We start from the raw sequence: 22,664 nt of genomic DNA, 5'->3' as shown, positions 1-22,664 counted from the left end.
CTCCTTCCATAATTATTTGATTTGCTGCTGAAAGATGATTGATGTGAGCTGGTGTATTGTGAAACTGTTGCAGCAGAACAATTATGACCATGAGAACAGAAACAGAAAGCTGACGTGTTTGCACATATTCATATTGAAATGCTCCTCTGCCTGCGAGCGTGAGGCATCAGTCCATCCTCATGGCGCTGTTCTCGTTGAACTGAGGGTCTCTATGCCAACTTCGCTGACGTGGGACGCAACGCTTTCTCCCTCCCTCCCTCCCTCCCTCCCTCGCAGCTGTGACTCACCTGCTCTCTGATCTATTCCCAGTGAGGAGCTGATGATGGGTCTGAATGTGAAAGACTGTGGCACGGTTCCTGCTGGTGTGATCAGTGCAGTAAAGGATCAATAGAAAAAAGCCGACTGGACTCGTCAGGAATCACCGCCTGCGACTGAGCGACATCGGTGCCGACTGCAAAATGTAGTTGCAAGCAGAAAGATGGTGTGTTTTTCTGTTGTTTTTTTTTATCAGTATAGCTTTCTAAACGATGAGTAAGAAAAAAAATGAGTAAGTGAAAAAAAAAAAAACCCTGAAAAACTGTACTGTATTAAATAACAAAAATGCACTAACCTAAAATACAAACAAAAGATAATTCAAGAAAACAGCCTGTGTGGGACACATTTTATATAAATAATAATTAAAAAAAAATATTCATTGGAAAAATAAAAATAAAATCTAAATCAAACATCCTCAACAGGTCAGTCTTTCCACAAACCAAGCACTTTCCCTTTCCGCCATCTTTGTACAGCATGCAGTTTTTATGTTGGTGGTAGTACTATCAGGATTACTCTCTTCATAAATTTAAATATAGAATTATGCATAACATTGTTTTTTTTTTCTCACTTTAATTCTTTACACATCACAATGTGTATTAAAAACTGCCATTTGGGTTCTGTAAAAACAAAGGTAGTCAAAGAAACAGAAAGTGAGGATAGGGGCATGATTGGCAGGAACAGGGATGATGGTGTCCAATGTCCGGTGCAACACTTGGTCCTCTGAAGAGGATGACTAAACGAGGAGGGGAAATATGACCAGAGGACAGAACTGGATGACAAGTTGGAAGGAGCCAAAATAATGTAGAAAATAAACACCAACTTCACAGCAAGTGCCTTAGTCTCAGAGCAAAAAGAACATTTCATGCTGTCCTCCTCCTCCTCCTGGTCTCCTGCACCTCATCTTCAAAAGGCCAGTTGTCTGAGAGGGTATGGGGACATTAAAGTCAGCGAGTTCCTCTCACAACTGCGAGGAGCCCAGACACAGAAGGATGAGGACACATCAACCTGAAAGGAACAAAGCCAGAGCAGATTATAACACGTCTGGTGGAATCCGAGCTGCATTTCCTTTGTATTTCAGTGCTTGTAGACAAAAAAATTAAAAAAAAATGTAGCTGACAAATGAAATTGTAGTCTATGACAGATTTTTTACAAGTACTTATTGTTAAAACGGAAACAGTCAACCTACAGACTGAGAAAGAGAGAAAAAACATCCCACAGCCCCTTTATCACATCTAGGGTGAGTCATCCCCTGAACAAATTAAAACACAGTATCTCTTCTGCACTGCACCCGTGACAAATGGCTTCGTGCAGCGAGGGGTTCGTATGTGTGCAAGACAGAAAGAGCAGCTGTGGGTGGTAACTGAAAAACATTTGAAAAAACTGTCAACCTCCTCAATTTTAGTATATGCTTGCAGCAAAAATCTGCCCCACTTCATCTGAATGAGGACCGTCGACAACCCCCTTAAAAGATGAGCTGCAGATAAAAATCCCTCCTTAAAAAAAGGGAACAACATAGACCAGAACAAAGATAGCTTCTTTTTTTTTACTGTATATGACAACGCCCCTGTGCTTGCCTGGGGAGTAATACTGAGTCAGAGCACTGCTTGCTGAATATCAACCGATTCTCTCTCCATCCCCATTTTCCACTTCAGCTCCACCTCCCCAAGGCCACTTCTCATTCTGTTTGACTACGTTACCTTCTCCTCTATTCCACCTTTCATCTGGATATGCAGCCGTTGACAGTTTCTAAACCTTTATAAACATTTTTTTTTCTTTAAAGCCCCCTTTCAAAACATTCAGTTTCAGCTTTCGAACACACTCACCAGGTTTGTTTTTGTGGGAGAAAGAGGAGGAGAAGGGCGTCATTGCTGCTTACAGGTGGAGAGCTTGCGGATTTTGCTGGCTGTGGAGACTCCTTTACGCGAGGGGTTGGACGAGGAGGAGGATCGGCGTTCGGCTTTGGCCTTGCTATTCAGAGACCCTCCTTCTGTCCCATTCACACAAACTGGTTTGGCTACAGCTGGGCTGTGGTCTGAGTTCCCCAGATCATGGTCGTCTTCAGTAACTTGCCCTGAAAACAAACACAAACACTCAAGATGAAAAATAGATAAAAAAATAAATAAAAAAAAGTGAATCACGTAAATGATACCTGCTGCTTTCTGGCAAGTATGAATTATCCATATGAGCGAATGAACCTGGCGATAGAATGGTTGGTAAACTCTCGACCTGCTGCTGCTCGAACTACAAACATGTCTGCCAGATGGGAAGTGAAGCTAATCTGTCTACACCACCGGTCCAATGCCAGGTCAGATAACACGTCACATGAGAGAGAAATTAGTAATTACAGATACCGGTACATGGAAATTCACAATATGAAAAACAAAGCCAGACTTTAATTTTACTAAAATAATATAAGCAGTGTCATGTAGTTACTGCTGAAGTTAAACAACAGGTCAAACAGTTGTTTAGTTTACCAAATACACTACTCGTCCAGCATCATTTGAAGCTTCCTTGGAGGGACAATGCTTTGTGTGTGTGTGGGAATGAAACTTGGAAAACCATTCAGTCCCACACCAAAACCCCTCGACTGGACTATTTTTAGATCACTTCATTCACATTCTGCAGCTCTGTTAGGTTTTTATGTGGGGCACTGCTTCTCGATACCCGGCACTGGCTGCAGAATTTATCACTACTGGCTGTTGCCTAGCAACATATAAAAAAAATGAGCTGAATTCTAAGGGGGGATTGATAAAAGAAGAGTTGGGGAACAAGTTAAATCAAATATAAAAGACTCTTATCATTTCCTCCAAACATCTGTCAATTCTGCACTGGGATTTGAAAACAAAATTAACAGACAGAAAAGTGTCTGCATTTTCTGACAGTGAGCAAAACAGGACTAAAGTTAGATGGTTCCAGACACCTGAATAGACAATCGCAATTTTGTTTACCGAGGAACCTTTTTTAAAATACAGATACATCGACTTAGACCTGGAAATCTGGAGTGCAAAAATATCAAATGTCCCAGTATACCAGCACCTTTCTATGGAAGACTGTATCCTGCATTACTACACCTTATTGAGAAGGTGGAATGTAAAAATGACTGGAAAATAAAAAACCTAATGGTGATTCTTGCATTTACTTTATTTTTATTTTAGTGCTGGCCAACGATTAAAATTTTTAATCTTAATGAATCCATGATTTCTGTAATTAACTGCGATTAATCGCATATTTATTTCATATTTATTCACACATTTTGTGCTGTTCTAAATTACCTCAAGGTATTTTTTTTATGTTTTTAATACTGTTAACAACCTGAGAAAGGGCAAATATGCTGCTTTATGCCAATGTTTATTCAATTTCCACAAAAAAATCTTTTGACCTGAATGTAACATTCCTTCATAAATACAAACACAATGTAGTCCCCAACTTTACACTTGGAAAGACTAACTTAAGATTCCTGTTTTAAGCAGCTCAGTGTAAAACAATGAACCATATGCATCACAGACATTGTACAAGAAGTGCATTGGTCAGTTAAATTTTCCCTGTAATTATGTCTCTCATATGGAGGAAAATAAAAGGCTCAAAAAATATCCCCTTCTCCTAAGTGGGTTAAAAACAGAGAGATACAAAAACTGAATTACAAACAAATAAAACTTGGACAGCCCTATTTTATTTCTTTGCAATCGGTGTGAACCCAAAATGCTTCATGTGTTGTTTTTCACCCAATTTAATTTCATGTCATTATACATTAATTTTGGCATTTCAAGCCTGTAACACAATCAAACACTTCGTAATGTTGCCATTCCTTCTCAGTTTCTTTATCTTTTTACTAATGAAGAAAACTGATTTATCTAACCACGTCTCTGCTGTGAGGCTCCTTCCCAAAAGTCTTCCGAGTTCAGACTTCAACGCTGCCTCCGAAGAGTGGAAGTGAATAGATATTTCTGAGCTGAGATGGTAATGATTTCCAGAGCTGGGGAGCAGCACGGCTGAAAGCTCTGCACCCCATGCAGGTGAAACGGGCAGTGGGGACAGTCAAGTGGATGGAGGAGGAAGAACGGAGGGAGTAGCAGCATGAAGCAGGTCAGACAGATATGGGGGGGGGTATGGGTAGGGTATGGACGGCCTTGAATGTTAACCGGAGAATTTTTAATTTAATGCGAAATTCCACCTGCCTCCGCCAGTGGAGCTGCTGCAGGAATCTATATGTGACGGGGGTGGGGGTTCTGCTGATGAATTCTGAACCAGTTGAAGTTCATGGAGGGATTTGTGAGTGAGGTAAAATAGCAGCGAGTTGGAGTAATCCAGGGGAGATGAGACAAGGCTGTGAACGAGGATAGCAGTGGCATGGGGCGTAAGGGAGGGGCGGAGGCGGTTGATGCTATGAAGGTGTTAGTATGCAGACCGGGTAATGTTATTGATGTGGGATTGGAAGAATAAAGTACTGTCGACGATGACAGCCAGACTCTTAAGTCTCTGGGTGTCATGCTGGGAAGGGGAAAAAGAGAAATTGTCGATAACGACGAAAAACTGTCAGTTTTGGATCGAGCTGATTTTGTTCCAATGAGGAGAATCTCTGTTTTGTTACGGTTTAGTTTGAGGAAGTTTGAAGAAAACCAAGACTTGATTTCTTCCACGCAGAAACAATCATGAAAATAGTCAACAAACGAGTCAAGGGGAAAATCTTCCTACACAGGTGACTATATTAATATAAACTGAATAAAATGAACAACAATCAGTATCCATGTAGACCTGTACAAGTTGTTTTCAGACTGTGTACAGAAATAACTCAAAGTGAAATCAATAATTGTTACTGGTAAATGACAGGAACTTCCATGCCAAGTAAAAAGATATTGGTGAGATGGATGTCAATGACAATAATGATTAGTTAAAACAATAAGATGTGAGATTGAAATAAATGTTAGAGGAAGGCTAAGTAAAACAGAGCATCTGACAAAACTACTGAATCACACTCAGCATTGAAAGATAGAACCTCTGGGCTTGAATCTTTGCCTTTCTAACATGAAATCAAACATATTTTCAACCCTTAATTCATCTTACAATCTAAGGCAGGGGTTAATAATTATGATTTAAGTAGGTCTGCAGAGAGCAAACTTTGTTCATGCACCAGTCCACCGTACAGTCTTATGAATCATCATGCACCAGCATTATGCAGCTGTTCTAGCACACCTTTGGCCAATACCCGACTTCCTTTGTAGGTCTTGATACACACAGATAATTCCTTTATTTCTTCACAAACCTCTTTGTTTTTCCTCAATCCATCAATGAATGGCTTTTTGAATGAATTGCTGGTCAGTAAAGGAATGAGTTAAAATCCTGACCAATCGTACTTGGCTTCAACAGCACTTATTTTCTGCAACATGGCCGGCGAATTTAGTGGGTAACTTTTCCCAAATGCAAGTTTGTGCTTGGTTTCATAGTGGTGTTTTACATTCCCACTTTTAACCACAGCCCTGTTCTCAGAGTAGATGAGACACAGCAGTTTGAAGCCTCCTAATGGAAACACGAACATAAACGCCTCGTGCCATTCTGGATTAAATGGCCAGTTTTCGGTGTCAGGGCTTTATATTCTACTCTGATGCCTCTCACTCACTGCCACAAAGACTGGGTCTGCATCCCAATCGTGATATATATAATATATATATATATATATATATATATATATATATATATATATATATATATAAAAATGATAAAATAATAAAAGAAAATCAGAAACTGTATTAAGAGACACGTCAGGACATTTATAAATGTTCTTTTGAAATAAAGCACAACACAGGTTTCTTTCTGTAGCAGTGTCACTGGCCCCCAACCCCATCTCAAGGCACAGAGAAGAATAAACCTCTGCCGTCAGCAGTACAGTATCGTAATTAACCGATTGCAGTCTGTGCTCCAAATTAAGGGCAACTAATTAAACCTAATGTTCCAGTCGATGCCATCTCAGCTGTTCGGAGATGCAGAGCATGGAGCAGTGAGTGTGGGAGAAGATTGTCCTGTAGTTTTTAATGTCAACATGTGTGAAGTAAACACAGTTGAAAACTGCAGAGGCAAAAACAAATAGTACCGTGATGGCTTATTTTAACCACTAGCCGCCTTACCCATGACAACCAAGTTCACCACCACCAACAATATTAAAGTAAAACATCTGTGGTATTGGAATCTGTTGGCATTGACAAATTCCAGTATCAGAATCAGTGCCTTAAAAGTTGTTTTCGTTCATCTCATCTCCAGTCCAACAGTGCCCACCCTTACCTGGCACCGTGAAGTCCTGAGTGTATATAATCTCATCCTCTCCATCGTAGAGCTCGTCATCATCGTCCTCTGTGTAGCCGTGCAAATCCTCTAGGTAGGGAACCACCGTCATACTCCGCCATGGGTCCCTGCTTTCTGCGCTGGCAGGAATGGGTACAGGAGGTTCAGATGGAGGGTGTTTCTTACGTACCCAGCTGTCAAGGTTTTGAGAGAGGTTATGATGTTAGTGAGTAGGTGGAAAATATAAATGAATTCACATTTTTAAAAAAAGTGCAATTCTTGATTCACAAATATGAAAATCTTTCAAATAAGTTCTTAAAAGTCTCATTCCTCTCTTTCTTCCTCCTTTTTATTTATCTTTGTATTTACTTTTCTTTAGTTTTTTTTTTGTTTGTTTTTTTTGCTTTGGGTTTTTTTTTATTTTCTTTTTTTCTCCCCCTTTTTATTCATCTATTTTTTAATTCATAATGTTTAGCTTTAATACTTAAATATTACTTATATATAAGAATATAATAATTTTCATGTATTTGTCATAATTTTGTGTGGATTTTTTGTTCTGTTCTTAATCCAAAAAAAAAAAAAAAAAGGACGTAGACTGTATATCTTTTCTTGTTTATTCCTGTTCAACTGTGCCTTACCCCCTAATAAAAATATCAAAAAAAAAAAAAAAGTTCTTAAAAGGAGATTTTTTTTTGTCTTTTTAAACTTTCACACTGAGGACATTTTAATGTTGCTAAGGAATAACAGGATGTTGCTAAAGTCAGCCAGAGATTATTCAGAAACTGTTTTCTGAACCTAGCCCTCTGAAAGCCTAATCTCTAGTGATGGAAACTGCAGAGAGCATTAAAAAAAAAATCAGTTTTATGAAATGTTCCTTCAGTATAGCTTTACATGTATCTCATGAAGAGGGAGGGCGACTTGTTTATAAATACTTAAGATAATTATTTTTCTTGCAGAAAGAGGGAAAAACTGATCTAAACAGAATTCAACACTATCACTCGTGTTTCAATGTAATTACCGGTATACCCTTTTTTTAAAGTCCCATGGGTAAGATGCCACATTTTAGTTATATTAAAAATCAGAAATTGGGTTTTTAAATTATTAAACTGAAATACAGTGTGAAAAACTGTGAAACTGGCCTGGACAAAACTAATGTGACCCCTTAAAATATGTTGGTCCACTTCTTATGACCAAACTGCTCCAGCTGTCTCAGGTTTGAAGGACTTTTCCAGACTGTGTGCGTTTCAACTCTTTCAACAGCATAGAAGGACACTTCAGAATAGTCCAGTGATTTACTCTTAGGCATTGTTGGGTGTTTTTCACTGTATGCTTTGGATCATTGTCCTGTTGGAGGAACCATGACCTGCAACTGGGACCAAGCTTTCTGACATTGGCCAGCATTTCACTCCAGAATGCCTTGATGGTCTTCAGATTTTATTGTACCTGCACAGATTCAAGACACCTCTATACCAGACGCAGCAAAGCAGCTCCAGAAGAGAACCAAACTAAAAGGTTGGTTTTGATAAAAAAAAAAAAAAAAAAAAAAAAAAATCTAAATTAATCTGTTCAACTACAATTTAAAAGCATTGTCTGATCTTCATTAGTCAGCTTTCAATAAATTATTTATCATAACATGTCCTAGTTTCAAGATATTTCTTTGGCCACTGAGTTTTTCGTTTCTTTAATGGAAAGGTACCAACACATTTATCTAAATGTGTATACATTTAATTCAAACTTACAGTAAATAGGTTTTACCTCATTTAATAATTTAGGTAGTCACTAGGGGACACAATTCTAGGCACTACGATAAGATAAATATATATCAAAGAAAAACCACTCACTTATGCTGCCTTATGTTTTGTATGGAAAACCTCTTTGCAGGGTCATACTCAAGCATTCCTGGAAAAAAAACAAAACAAAAAACATATTTTAGAGGTGGATTTTATTATAAAAATGGTGGATATTTTCTCTACCGCTTTCTTCCATTCACCATTTTACAAACCGGTGCAGGGGGTGCCACAGACAGATTGCAAGTCCTTTCAATTAAATAATTAATTAATGAATAAATAAATAAATAAGCTCATTCGTTGCTTTGTCAAATGATCCTGTGTAGCAGCAAGAGTCAATGAGGTAACGTAAGAAAACATCAATAAGTACAGCATAAAAGTTGTATCGATGTAAAGTGATGTTTGTGCCTTCGTTGTTATAATGTACAACGGGTCTGTGAGAGAAACTGGGGGGTGTTTGATAAGGTGGAGGGGATGTGCTGCCTATCCTAATGATGCAATTCTCCCTCACTCTGCAGATAAGAGGAGAAGGCAAAGAGTAGATAGTACTGCTGCGCCTGCTGAAGGACACCTTTTATGGTACTAGGTTTATTTTAGCCCATGTAATTATGGAGTGACTGTCTCTCAGGTGCTGCGTCATCACAGAAAGACGTCACACACTCACAGAAGAGGGAGGGGGTATCGAGGCCCAGCGTGTTTTCACACAGCAATATTTTTTTCCCCAGCAGTTATTGTTGAACAACCAACTCACCGCATCAACATTTTTTTCTAAATAACTCCAATAGGTAGTACTTTCAAACGTAGGGATAAAGGCTCCACAATTAAGGTACCTATTCATTTCCATAAAAAAAAAAAAAAAAAAAAGAATAAGAGGCTTTAATAGTAGTTGGGCAATCAGCCTTTACTGAAGGGTTTCATTATTTGACACCAACATAATCTTCCCAACATTCTTCTCAGATTTTAACAGGCAGTTGGCTTGCTTTCACATAGCAAAACGTGTTTCACAAGGGGGGAAAAAAAGGAACTCATGATGATTCTTTCATTTTAGGAGGAACAGGAATTTTGCAGCATTCAACTCAAGAAAAGCTACGCCTGACTATGAAATGTTTAGTATTCTGCTGCTGGTTCCAGATCAATGGAAACCATGTCAACAGATAAAGGGATTTCTTTCTGTTTGGAGGAAGACTGTGGTGGGAAGTCAGTGACACAGCTCCACCTACTGGATGCAGACAGAAAAGATCAAACAGCCACTATCCAGCATTGTTCAGGCGACTTCATTTTCTAGTTGTTCCACCCAACAGTCTGAAAAGAGGTAGAGAGACTGCAGCCAAGTGAAGAGGAAAGCAGTATATCAGAAACATAATCAATAATTCAGTGACTAGAGCTGCTAAAGTTCTAAAACAGAAAGCAAAAGTCACAAAACTCCATATGAAGGTACTGCACTGCCTGACTGACTGTATACAGTGGTGTAGTGAGTGAATATGAATGTGTGCAGGATTTGGAGCATTTTTGTTGTCCATAAATCCACACACAATTCTATAATTCTTTATCAATCCTCAAAGAGAGATGACATTGTTGGAACAAAATAGTGGGTTGGTCATTCAGACATTGATGCGGTCATTATAGGTTGGTGTCTACAAGCTCCAGTGTTGGTTGGAGGAGTTCAATTCAATTAAATTTTATTTATATAGCGTTTAATACAACAAAATTGTCTCTAGGCGCTTTCCAGAGACCCAGTACAGAGTGCAAGCAGATGGTGACACATACTAAAGAATCATGCTGTCCATGTGTTTCTCTAACATCAGCTGTCAATAAAACAGCTGAACAATTATTTTCTAAACATTAAGAAGAAAAAAAGGAGAGATATTTTTGTCTGCTTTTCAGGCAGTTCATACAACATATTTTCAAAGGGTGCTTTATGTCCCTTTTCCAAAGATAATTTCAACCTTCAATATCTGGCAGTTATTCAATGTTACTGTATGGTTTTGACTGTGCAAGATTGGATCCGCCACCCCGCCTCGGTCAATGTAAAAAGGGCAGATGACACGCTCGATCGGCACGCTAAATGTGGGATATCCGCCAATGTAAAAGGGGCCTGAGAGCATTCTGCTTAGTCTTCTTTTAAGGCGAAAGAAATTTCGTTCACAACATTTACCTCGCAGCAGGTCTGACAAGAGGGGTCCACACTCCTCAGGAATAGTGTAGTCTCCTTTTCCAATGTTTTCAAATAGCTTATAGATATTGTCTCCCTCAAACGGATAAAGACTTGTCGTAATGTTGTATCTAAATGGAGAGAAGCAAAGTTCAAGAATAGCAGAAAGGGCTGGTGACCTTAACGATGGACAAAGGTGCAAAGTTAGACATAGGAAATTGACTGCGTTACTTACAGTGTTACTCCAGCAGACCAAATGTCCACTTTAAACCCTGAAAAGGTGTCCAGTCCGTTGGCAATCTCTGGGGGCTGGAAGGCTGGTGAGCCTTGACTGGTGCGACATGTGTCATCCTGCGCAAATGGGTGAAGAGCCTGAAAACACAGGAGAGGGAATTCAGTGAACTGTAAAATATGGTTTCAAAGATAATTACACAATTTTTATTTACTTGATTTTTACGTAAGTAAAAAGCAATATGTCCTGGTTAAATAATACAAGAAATATGACATTCATTAAAAAAACAACATTTAAATAGTGTGAGCAATTTTAACACAAAGTACTATATTTTGCTCTACAAATGATTTATTGCTTTTACATAAAAGATTAAAACTTGCAATTAGCAGGAGTTACATGTTTTGATTTGGTTCAGTGTGAGGGCAATAGTAACACAAAGTCTGAGTTCACCTCTGCTACTCCAAGGTCAGAGATTTTAAGCGCCCCATCTGTGGTTAGCAGCAGATTCCCTGGTTTTATGTCTTTGTGAACTATTCCCTGGCTGTGCAAATATTCAAGGCCATCAATAAGTTGGCAAAAGTACCTGCAAAAATAGAGGATACAAGAGGAATTAATTTACACCATTAAAAGAGGAGCAGAAATATAAGTAAATGAAAATCTTAATCACTTTGCGCTTCATCGGCTTTTTGGCAGCAAGCACACATTCATACTATCTGTGGGTTGGTTATTTTAACAGGAGAGCTTGTAGACACAGATCTAAACTTAGTCCTGTAGAAGTGGCTGGCGAGAGCATCAAACTAAATATAGCAGAGAGGCTCAGAGAAGGCACATTTAGAGAAGGAAGGAGGAGAGAGAAACAATGACACGGAGAACAAAAAAAAACAACTTACCCGTGAGCTTGAAATACTGGAAACCTTTTCTCTGGGACACTGTCAAGCATTTCTTGCATCCCACAAACGCAATACTCCATCACCATATACGTAAATCAGGAGTCAAGAAAAATTTGCCATAATCAAACAAATACTTTGATAATACAAGCAAATGATCAAAAACAGATTTATTTAAAAAGTCATACATTCATTTTCAAACTAAAGGATATATTTTCTGCTTCTCTTCATTGTAGAGCACGTCCACTAATTGAATGACATTCTTGTGTTGGAGTCGTCTTAGCAGCTGAATCTCCCTATAGATGGACATAAAGAGAAGACATTATATTGACAGATCAAGCCAAATATATACATGAGTGGGAATGTTATAAAGTTTAACACCGGCTCATTTCTGCTGCAGGTGCAGGTAAAAGGTACTAAACAACAGCTCACTAGGACAAAAATGCTACTCCAACGCATGTATTGTATTTCTTTAAATACTGTACTGTTTTAAGAAGCTGTTGAACAGGAAATGACTGTCAGCAATAGTTGTGGCTGCTAATCATAGAACATTGGAGTTAAGAGAAAAATTTGTTTCAGCAAGGTATGTCTTGCACCATTACAATATGATAGTCCCAGATGCTAAAAGCACACTATTAATAAAAAATAATAAAGAAAATTAAAAGGATTGTCTTGGCTGTTATATTTAAAATGTGAATGTATAACAAAATGTTGCTTTGGAATTGATGTTTCCTCAACCCCTCCTGGAAAACACAATTTTCTATATTCTATGAAAACAGAACATAAAAATGGTCCTAGTATATCTGTCTATACCTTAACTAAAAAAAAAAACAAACAAACCCCAAAAACAATTAAACCAAACTTGGACATTGAGTCTCATCACTGTGCAAATGATAAGCTGCGTCAGTGCTTTGCATTTAACATGGCCTTACCACTGACAAAAGAATATTCTAGGCCTTGTAAGCCTCACGTTTTCACACACAACCAGGTCCTGCTGCATCACTGCTCTGAGAAGTCGCTATTTAATGTTCATATCAAAGAGAAACATGGTGAATATGTTGCACGCTGTAATAAACAGCCTTTTTCTAAGCTGAAAACCATCTAAAAACCAACAAAACAAGTGCAAATGACATATCTGAAGTCAAGCAAAACCCACCGCATTCTAACCTCTGCTCAAATCTACGCTGCAAAAATTACAAAAAAAGGTCAAAAAGAAACTGAAGACTAAGTGATTGCTACAGACCATCCCAGTCTGAGTTCAAATGCCACTGAAGGACCTTTAACATTATGGCCTTCAGGCTGTAGAGGTGATAGGATTGCAATTAAACGATACAGAAGCAGTCAGCAGCAACAGAAAAAAAACAAACAACAAAAACATGTTAAAATCTGAAACTTATCAGTACTGGTGTGTCCATGTATCCTCTTATCATTACAGACCCACATTCTGGGGGTATTCCCATACAAAACAGAAGTCACATTGCTTAATCAATACTAGTGTGAGCAAGCTCTTCCCAAAAGCAATACTGTAGAACTAGGAAGTGCTTGGTAGTGAGGAATGCTAAACACTTGCTGAATGGAGATGCTGGGGGCTACTATGGTACCCACTCATGAAGAGGCTTACAAGCTTTGGCCAAACTGCCTGTCATGTAACACAAGCACAGTGACTAATTTAAGCTTCTGCATTCAAATAGGGTTGCTCAGAAAGTGAAATGACCCAGAACTGTCTGAGTGCCAACCATGATAAAAGTTGGTCTAACTAGTAAAACTAGGAGTGTGAAAGCATCTTTTGATATCTTTTAATACAGAAAATACTGGGCCATATTCTGTGAATAGCTGTGTTTCCCCACAGTTTTGAGATACATAGCAGGATTTCCTAATCATTGCTAACACTTTGGTAGGCCAGAGTATGTTAAAGGTGACGTATTATGAGAAAGAAAGAAAATGAAATCCCTTTTCTGAAGCCTGATAAAATTTTTTTGGGTGTCATTACCAACTCAAAAATGTCGATCTTATTCAACCATGTCAGTTTGGGTGGGCTGGATCTAAAGACTTCTGTCAGCAAATAAGATCTTCATGGTACTGTCACATTGTAGACTCAGGTCAGTGTAATTGTCCAGCCTGACCATGTTTTAAGCAAAAATCCCCATAGTCTTGCTTCTGCTGTACATTCAAATGGGTAGCAAATAAAAAGGCTCAGCCCAGACCCCTCACATGGTATGTTCCCTCACATTTTATTTTTACTGTAGAGTAGGGCTGTGCGATTAATCGATTTTAAATCTAAATCGGATTTAATAATCAAAATCGATGTTAAAAAAGGAAAATCGGAAAATCGATTTTCCTTTTTTGCAGCTGGCTGCACTACAGACAGAGCTCGTCTAGTCATCTTTGTTTGGTTAAGAAAATTGTATATGTTGTCACTTTACTAAACTCAAGGAGGATTTACAATATCTTTCAATTGCACTTCAGTCCCAATAGGGAAATTTGTTTGCTATTTTTCTTTAAAAATAAAGATAAAATATTTTAAACAATTTATTCCATTGTCTTTTGTAGTTTTACCAAAGAAATCGAAATCGAAAATCGGGGTTTCAGAGAAAAAAAAAAATCTGGATTTTATTTTTGTCCAAAATCGCCCAGCCCTACTGTAGAGCATCAACTGCTGTGAATATTATGAAAAGACTTCTGACACAAATTAAGCATTAAGGCAAAAAAAAAAGAAAAAGATCCAGTTTAGAGAGCTACAGCCTACTTTTAGAGGAAATTTGATATTTTTAATTTAATTAGTTTATCTCATAATGGTGAGTTTTAGTAAAAATAAGTCCACAAAAGGAATTATTTTATTAGGACAATTCTGAATGAAACTGATACTTACTGGACTGTTAAACCAGTTTTCAACTATTCTCTTACCATTTTGACTTTGGCCAAAAGGGAACTTGCTGTGCTTTGAAATAACCATTTACAATAATTTTCTAAATCCAACTGTATAATTAGAACAAGCCCACAGGAAAAGTTGTATGAGTAATATTTAATAATAATGCTGTGATTAAAACTTCTGGTACTCATCAAAAAATTGATTATACAGAAAAAAGGTTTTGACACATGAACGGGAGCCAAATCAGAGTGGTATTAAGACAGAACAGAGATAAAAAGGGCCCAGAAAATACAAAACAATTGCTCTGTTGTTACTATGGCAGCTATGAAGAAATGCAACAGTAAGAAATTTTATGGTACAGTACAGTTAAAGATCTTTATGGTTACCTTATCACTTCCTCAGTCACAATTTAAAAAGAGAATTTTGGTTGCATGGACTATAACCATGTTCAAATAGTAAACAATGTTATTGAGAAGTTGTTTAAATCAGAATAAAGCATCATCCTTTCACCAATACTTTTAAATACACATATAAAATCAAGCTGCTCTTGAAATGATATCACTCCTCAACTCTCTCTTCTTCATTGGCTTTTAACTTGCTTATCAATAGTTTATCTTATGAGCCTCCTTAAACCTCTGAACATCTGTTAAAGTCTTCATGGTTCCAGTAAGTACTTTTCAAGTCTGAACATCAAAAAGTATTGAGTTACTGCAAATTCCAGACCTATGCACCAATTAAATTGAGGTTTGATAAACTTTTTGGTATCCTGCCTGGTGTATTTTCATATGGCTCTACAACCACTTACATTTCTTGAGGCTCGACTTCAAATTCAGAGTGGCAAGTTTAAATGATGGAATAGCTTGACGCAATGCATCTTCACATAACTGCTGGTTATGGTTACAGATTAAAGTGTTATAATTAATCTTGACACAAACAATTACGTTGATGAGTGTATGAGAACAGACTGAGTACAGGGCAAAGAACTCAACACTTGAAAAGACTGCACGATTGAACAAACTCCAATTTCCAAATTAGGCTTTAACAAGGTTAAAGTGAACCAAGGCATTACAGTATTTTAGCAGCATTGAAACTAAGATATTGCAGCCGTTGTATGTGCCAGAATAAGGTAAGACAACTTATCAGTTGTAATAACTACAAAGGAACTGAACTTAAAAATACACAAGTATGCATGAGGGAGTAAAAGGTTAAGATCAGTGGAATCCAATCCTGGTCCTCAGGGCCCACTGTGTTGCATGTATTAGATGTTTCCCTGCTTCAGCACACCCTGATAGAAATGGCTATGTCATTACCAAACTGCTGCAGAGCTTGATGACAAGCTGATGATCACCATTAATTAGAATCAGGTGTGTTGATGCAAGGCAACATCTAAAACATGCAGGGCAGTGGGCTTTTAGGACCAGGGTTGAAGAGCACTAGTTTAGATGACAGGAGAACGGGACAAGCATGAAAGCTTATTCTCACTGTGGTAGCCATAACAAAACCATCGGTTTAATTTATTTAACTGATATTTCAATTAGTGATGCACCGAATATTCGGTAACCGAAATTGTTCGGCCGAAAATAGCAAAAAAACACTTTCGGTGTTCGGTGGAATAAGTGGGGAAAAAAACGAATAATAACGGCATGTTTAGATGACGCAAAAGAAGTGGATAAAACAAAATAAAGAAAAAGAAGATCAATCACTTTCCCATATTAATACTTGTATGGGAAAGGGATTGATTTTCTTTTTCTTTACTTTGTTTTATCCTCTTCTTTTTCACGTTTTTTACAATGCACTTTAATGCACTAAATGCATTTTTTTTTTTTTTAAGGCCTATGTTCCAATTTTTCAGCAGTCAGTTATAGGCCTAATGTAAGCTCAAAGATGGCCGAAAAAATTATTTTGCTAATTTATTTATTTTAAGTTATTGTGCTTTGTTGGTATAATGTCTGCTGGAATATCTAAAAAAATGCTGGGAAATTAAAAAATGTTCACTTTTTCATGTTCAAAAAATATTTCTACCTTGCAATTTTGTAAAAGATTGTTTTCTTTGAAAAGCATGCCTAAAGCAGATTTATTTGATATATGCAATGGTGAAAAAATTGGCAAAATAAATGGAAAAACTGCGAAGAACCATCGTTCGGTATGTTTTTCGGTATTCGGCCAAGTGTTTATTATTATTTTCGGTTTTGGTTTCGGCCACAAATTTTCATTTCGGAGCATCACTAATTTCAATCAAGCATTTAAGTCAAGTAAAGGCCATTGTGTTCCAGTAAAGCAGTGGTCTTCAACCCTGGTACTCGAGATCTACTGTCCTGCATGTTTTAGATGCTACCCTGCTTCAGCACACGGTGATACAAGGAGATCTGTCAACCAATTCAAGAGGGAAAATGTGCATCTTGAATGGCAGCTTACAGAAAAAGACAAAACCAAAAGAAAGCTACAAATAAAAAAACAACTTACTTTTTCACATTGGCTTCTCCATTGGGAATCCTCCTAAGCTTCTTTTTCTTCAGTATCTTGACAGCTCTACGACAAAGCGTCTCTGAGTCCAGCATTTCTTTTACTTTGCCATAAGATCCTTCCCCTAGCAGATCTCCCATCAGGTACTTTCCGATTAGTTTTGCTCTCTTTCTCCGTGGTTGGTAGATAACCTCTGTAGAGTCAATGCGGTGAATGAAAGTATCCATCTCCATGAGTTCATTATCATTCAGGTAGTCGAGATGATGCAGCTCTCCGGCACTCATGACTGGTAGTTTTGCAACCACACCTTAGGTTATGTGCAAGAAAAATGTTTGCGAATCGCTACAACCGCTGTTGTTCGGGGGAATCCACTGTTGACCTTTCAGCAGACCGAGTGCTTCAATTCAAAAAGATGAATTAGAAAATACTGAATATGGGAGAGTAACAAGGCCTGAGAGCTGAAGGACATGGGGGGGGGAAATCAATTTGAAATCTGTAAACATATGGGCCCTTTTTGCTCAAGAGGAGCTTAAAGGGGTGCAGAGCTTGTTGGCTACAGTGCCGATTTAGTGCTTTATACTGTGCATCATGAACAAAGTCTATAGTGAGTGCAGTTGAACATCAATTTGAAAAGTTAAAGTTTATGATGTTATTCTTCCCCTCTGTGTCAGTCTTAATTACTGCTCAATAACTTTGATACCATACAACTTTCGGTAAAGGCAACCAGTCTAGCTTCACAGCCTTGCAGCACTGCATTTCTGTCAAGGGTCCATGCTGCATGGCATAGTTTCCATAGAACACAAATGTGATTATAGCTGGATTTGATCCTAGCACCAAAAGCATGCAGCAGTCTCAGTCTAATCTCTGAGGTCACCGGGCCTCCAGGAGGTCAAATAACCCATCAAATGTGTTGAACCGTCTTCAGGTGTCCTCCATGTCACCAGTTTCTACAGCATGGTACCTGAGAAAGGGATAAAGCAAACGCATGAATGAAAATTCACATATCATTTCACTTGCATCTCAACAAAGTTAGCCTTCTTTGGTAAACAATGTGTCCCCGCATCAACACTAAATTCTCGTTTTTCTTTTAACCTTATTGAATTCCATCTCTGTCGTTAACTTGACATTAAACAGCAATAATCCCCCCCTTAGCAACAAGGCCACATAGAGAGACCAACATACAGGACTGTCTCAGAAAATTAGAATATTGTGATTTTCTGTAATGCAATTACAAAAACAAAAATGTCATACATTCTGGATTCATTACAAATCAACTGAAATATTGCAAGCCTTTCATTATTTTAATATTGCTGATCATGGCTTACAGCTTAAGAAAACTCAAATATCCTATCTAAAAAAATAGAATATTCTTGGAATCTTAATCTTAAACTGTAAACCATAATCAGCAATATTAAAATAATAAAAGGCTTGCAATATTTCAGTTGATTTGTAATGAATCCAGAATGTATGACATTTTTTTTTTTTTTTTTTTTTTTTTTAAAATTGCATTACAGAAAATAAAGAACTTTATCACAATATTCTAATTTACTGAGACAGTCCTGTACACTATGCTTACTTATTCTTATACTCTGTATTATCGTGGTACTTACATAACATGCACAAATGCGCTATTTGTCGTTGGATGTGATGCAAAGTAATGTCTGACAGCTACAACAGCCCTCCCCCCGATTTTTTTTTTTTTTTTTTTTTACTCGACAGATTTTGTCATTTTAATTAATTTCCAACAAAATGCTGCAAGTCTCAGTTACATAATAAGTATAGACCTAAATTGTTTATTTTTGTTATTTTTTATTTAACCTTTATTTAACCAGGAAAATCCCATTGAGATTAAAAACCTCTTTTCCAAGGGAGACCTGGCCAAGATAGGCAGCAGCAATTACAACACATAGTTATAAATGACAGAAAACACCAACAGATAAAATACAATTAAAATAAAATTAAAAAAGCAAGCAAATCACAAAAAACAGGTACATGTAATGGAATCGGCCTCAAGTATTTTCAATTTAGATTTAAAATTTCTCAGAGAAATGTACTCTTATTATTAGAATCTAATCGACACTTAAATGTTTAAGTGCATTGACTCCTTTTTTTTGATGGACTCGTGTATACAGGACTGTCTCAGAAAATTAGAATATTGTGATTTTCTGTAATGCAATTACAAAAACAAAAATGTCATACATTCTGGATTCATTACAAATCAACTAAAAATATTGCAAGCTTTTTATTATTTTAATATTGTTGATCATGGTTTACAGCTTAAGAAAACTCAAATATCCTATCTAAAAAAATTTGAATATCCTGGGAATCTTAAACTGTAAACCATAATCAGCAATATTAAAATAATAAAAGACTTGCAATATTTTTAGTTGATTTGTAATGAATCAAGAATGTATGACATTTTTTTTTTTTTTTTTTTTTTTTTTAAATTGCATTACAGAAAATAAAGAACTTTATCACAATATTCTAATTTACTGAGACAGTCCTGTACACTATGCTTACTTATTCTTATACTCTGTATTATCGTGGTACTTGCAAATGCGCTATTTGTCGTTGGATGTGATGCAAAGTAATGTCTGACAGCTACAACAGCAAGGCATAGCCCACACTTTGGGAGTCATTTGTGCAATTACAGTACTGTCTCAGAAAATTAGAATATTGGGATAAAGTTCTTTATTTTCTGTAATGCAATTAAAAAAACAAAAATGTCCTACATTCTGGATTCATTACAAATCAACTGAAATATTGCAAGCCTTTTATTATTTTAATATTGCTGATCATGGCTTACAGCTTAAGAAAACTCAAATATCCTATCTCAAAAAATTAGAATATTCCGGGAATCTTAATCTTAAACTGTAAACCATAATCAGCAATATTAAAATAATAAAAGGCTTGCAATATTTCAGTTGATTTGTAATGAATCCAGAATGTATGACATTTTTGCATTACAGAAAATAAAGAACTTTATCCCAATATTCTAATTTTCTGAGACAGTCCTGTAATTGCACAAATGACTCCCAAAGTGTGGGCTATGCCTTTTATACGTTATGAAACTATTACCTTGTCTGGTGAACATAACAAGCCCTGATCAATATCAAACATGATCATGGTTTACAGCTTAAGAAAACTCAAATATCCTATCTCAAAAAATTAGAATATTCTGGGAATCTTTATCTTAAACTGTAAACCATAATCAGCAATATTAAAATAATAAAAGGCTTGCAATATTAGAATATTGTGATTTTCTGTAATGCAATTACAAAAACAAAAATGTCATACATTCTGGATTCATTACAAATCAACTGAAATATTGCAAGCCTTTTATTATTTTAATATTGCTGATCATGGTTTACAGCTTAAGAAAACTCAAATATCCTATCTCAAAAAAATAGAATATTCTGGGAATCACAAATGACTCCCAAAGTGTGGGCCATGCCTTTTAAACGTTATGAAACTATTACCTTGAGCACTTCTGGTGAACATAACAAGCCCTGATCAATATCAAACACACATCGATCCTTCACAGAGTTCCACCAGCTAAATCAGCCGAGCTACTGCAGCCAACTCCGACTGAATGAACCTCAGCCCCCAGCTGTCACTTTGCAGGTTCTCCAGTGTTGCAAATATCCAACCTCACCCGTCTGTATCAACTTTACCCCCCGTCCCTGGTCGGCTGGGCGGGCAGAGACATATAAACGTCGTCACAGCTGCAGCTAACAGCTAGCCCACTTCCCCTGCTGTCAGGGGGAGCAAACCCCGCCTGATTTACCCGTAGATGTGTCTGTACCAGGGGGTTTGGCTGGGGTTTATAGCGCTCAAACAGCAGCGAAGCCCCCGCCGTGTTTCCCCCCGGAGTCGGACTAGAGGCTAGCGGGGCTAACGGGGCTAGCGGCTAACTAGCTCTGCTGCCACCTGGCTCTCACCTGGCTCTCTCTGCCGAGTCCTCACCGATGCTTGTGTTGGTCTCTGACTGGCCGTGCCTCGGTGAAGCAGACGCCCGCCCTCCACTCTGACTCGACGCCGTGGATATTGTGTGTCTGTTCCTCTCAGGTTGTCGCCATCTTGTTTACCTGCCCCCCCCACGCAGCCGCTCGCGTTAAAGAGGGATTTATGGTCCCGCGTTACGCCGACGCAGTGACTACGGCGTAGGGTATCGCGGCGGTGCGCGCCGTACGCCGTAACCCTACGGCGTAGGCTCTGCGTCGGTGTAACGCGGATCCATAATTCAGGCTTTACTGCGTCAGATCAAAGTTTCCCCTCCAGCACAAACGCTCGCTCTCAGCCCAGCAAGTGCTTTAGCTTTAATACTATATTGTGATTATTGTGCAAATTGTAAGTATATTATAAATTTAATAGGCAAGGCAAGGCAAGGCAAATTTATTTATATTATATAAATAAATTTGCCTTGCCTTGCCTTGCCTATTAAATTACACAATTCAACACAAGGTAATTCAAAGTGCTTTACATTGACATTAAAAGCAGCAAGACATAATTAGACAGTAAATAACAAATAAGATTGAAAAAATTAAGAATAAGATGATAAGAAGAGAAGTAAAATAATAAAAAGCACAAGCTGTTAAAAATAAGGGCAGTAGAATACAGCAGGTAAGTTTAATTTAGCTTGAGTAAACAGTAATGTTTTTAACCCTTGATTGATTGATTGAAGAATTTATTAGAAGAATTGCATAGGATCAGGTACAGTTTCATGACAGTACAGATTCGCTGATACAAAGTCAACTAAAAGGCATTATTCCAAGAAAGCATTACACTTGTTTACATTGGAGACCTTTTTTAACTCATATAACATTGAATGACATACAGGTAAGAAGCAGTACTTTGTAGGGAAGATTGTAAAAAAAAAAAGAAAAGGGGGGAATTACTGTTATTTTGCACCGAGAGAGACTAAAAAGGTGATGAGACAAATAGAATAAGCTAGGTAATACAAAACAAAGGCAGAAAACAAAACAAAAAACAAAAACAAAAACAAGAAACAATAATCAGAAGGAACAGCGGGATGTGCAATAGAGGCTTTGATTATTCCCAGTTACGAGTAGCAGCCTCCTGTAGGTGACTTTTTAGGACTTTTTAGACAGTAAATAATATATATAGAATAAGATGATAAGAAAAGAAGTAAAATAATAAAAAGCACAAGCTGTTAAAAATAAGGGCAGTAGAGTACAGCAGGTAAGTTTAATTTAGGAGTATGCTTCAGTAAACAGTAATGTTTTTAGGCCTGATTTAAAGGAGCTGACAGTTTGAGCAGACCTCAAGTCTACAGGAAGTTTGTTCCACCGGTGAGGAGCAGAATAACTAAACGCTGCCTCACCTTTCTTGGTTCTGGTTCTTGGGAACCACAACAAACCAGATCCAGATGAACCTCACCTGTTTTTAAGGACTCTGACACTTAATAGTAAATTTATTCTAAATTACTGTAGGCTATGATTGTATATATATTATAGTAGTATAAGTATATTATAATGTACAAGTATATTATGATATGTAGTATATTTATACTACTATAAATAGAGGTATGGGTATATTATAAATTATAAAGTCTTTAACGACTTTATAATTCGTTGCAAACTATTTTGCTCAAAAGTGGATACAGATCTGGTGATAGTAGCAAATATTGTTACTTAAAGCAGCACAATGTAACTTTTCCACCTTA

The 22,664-nt window shown here is 37.4% G+C and overlaps 1 protein-coding gene across 1 annotated transcript; it reads right to left on the bottom strand.

Moving 5' to 3' along the window:
* Nucleotides 1-647: 647 nt before the first annotated feature.
* Nucleotides 648-21,074, bottom strand: stk11 (serine/threonine kinase 11). The gene is made up of 11 exons (XM_061732098.1): nucleotides 20,920-21,074; nucleotides 16,979-17,939; nucleotides 11,859-11,942; nucleotides 11,650-11,739; nucleotides 11,210-11,342; nucleotides 10,763-10,899; nucleotides 10,531-10,658; nucleotides 8,430-8,487; nucleotides 6,589-6,782; nucleotides 2,139-2,386; nucleotides 648-1,320 (listed from the first exon to the last, which is right to left on the bottom strand). Exons 2-10 carry the CDS (start codon nucleotides 17,260-17,262, stop codon nucleotides 2,178-2,180), a joined length of 1,317 nt encoding a protein of 438 aa, XP_061588082.1. The 5' UTR covers nucleotides 17,263-17,939; nucleotides 20,920-21,074; the 3' UTR covers nucleotides 648-1,320; nucleotides 2,139-2,177.
* Nucleotides 21,075-22,664: the final 1,590 nt, after the last annotated feature.

This window comes from Cololabis saira, chromosome 10 (genome assembly GCF_033807715.1).
Source record: "Cololabis saira isolate AMF1-May2022 chromosome 10, fColSai1.1, whole genome shotgun sequence".
Taxonomy (NCBI): domain Eukaryota; kingdom Metazoa; phylum Chordata; class Actinopteri; order Beloniformes; family Belonidae; genus Cololabis; species Cololabis saira.
This window is presented reverse-complemented; position numbering and strand designations above follow the sequence as displayed.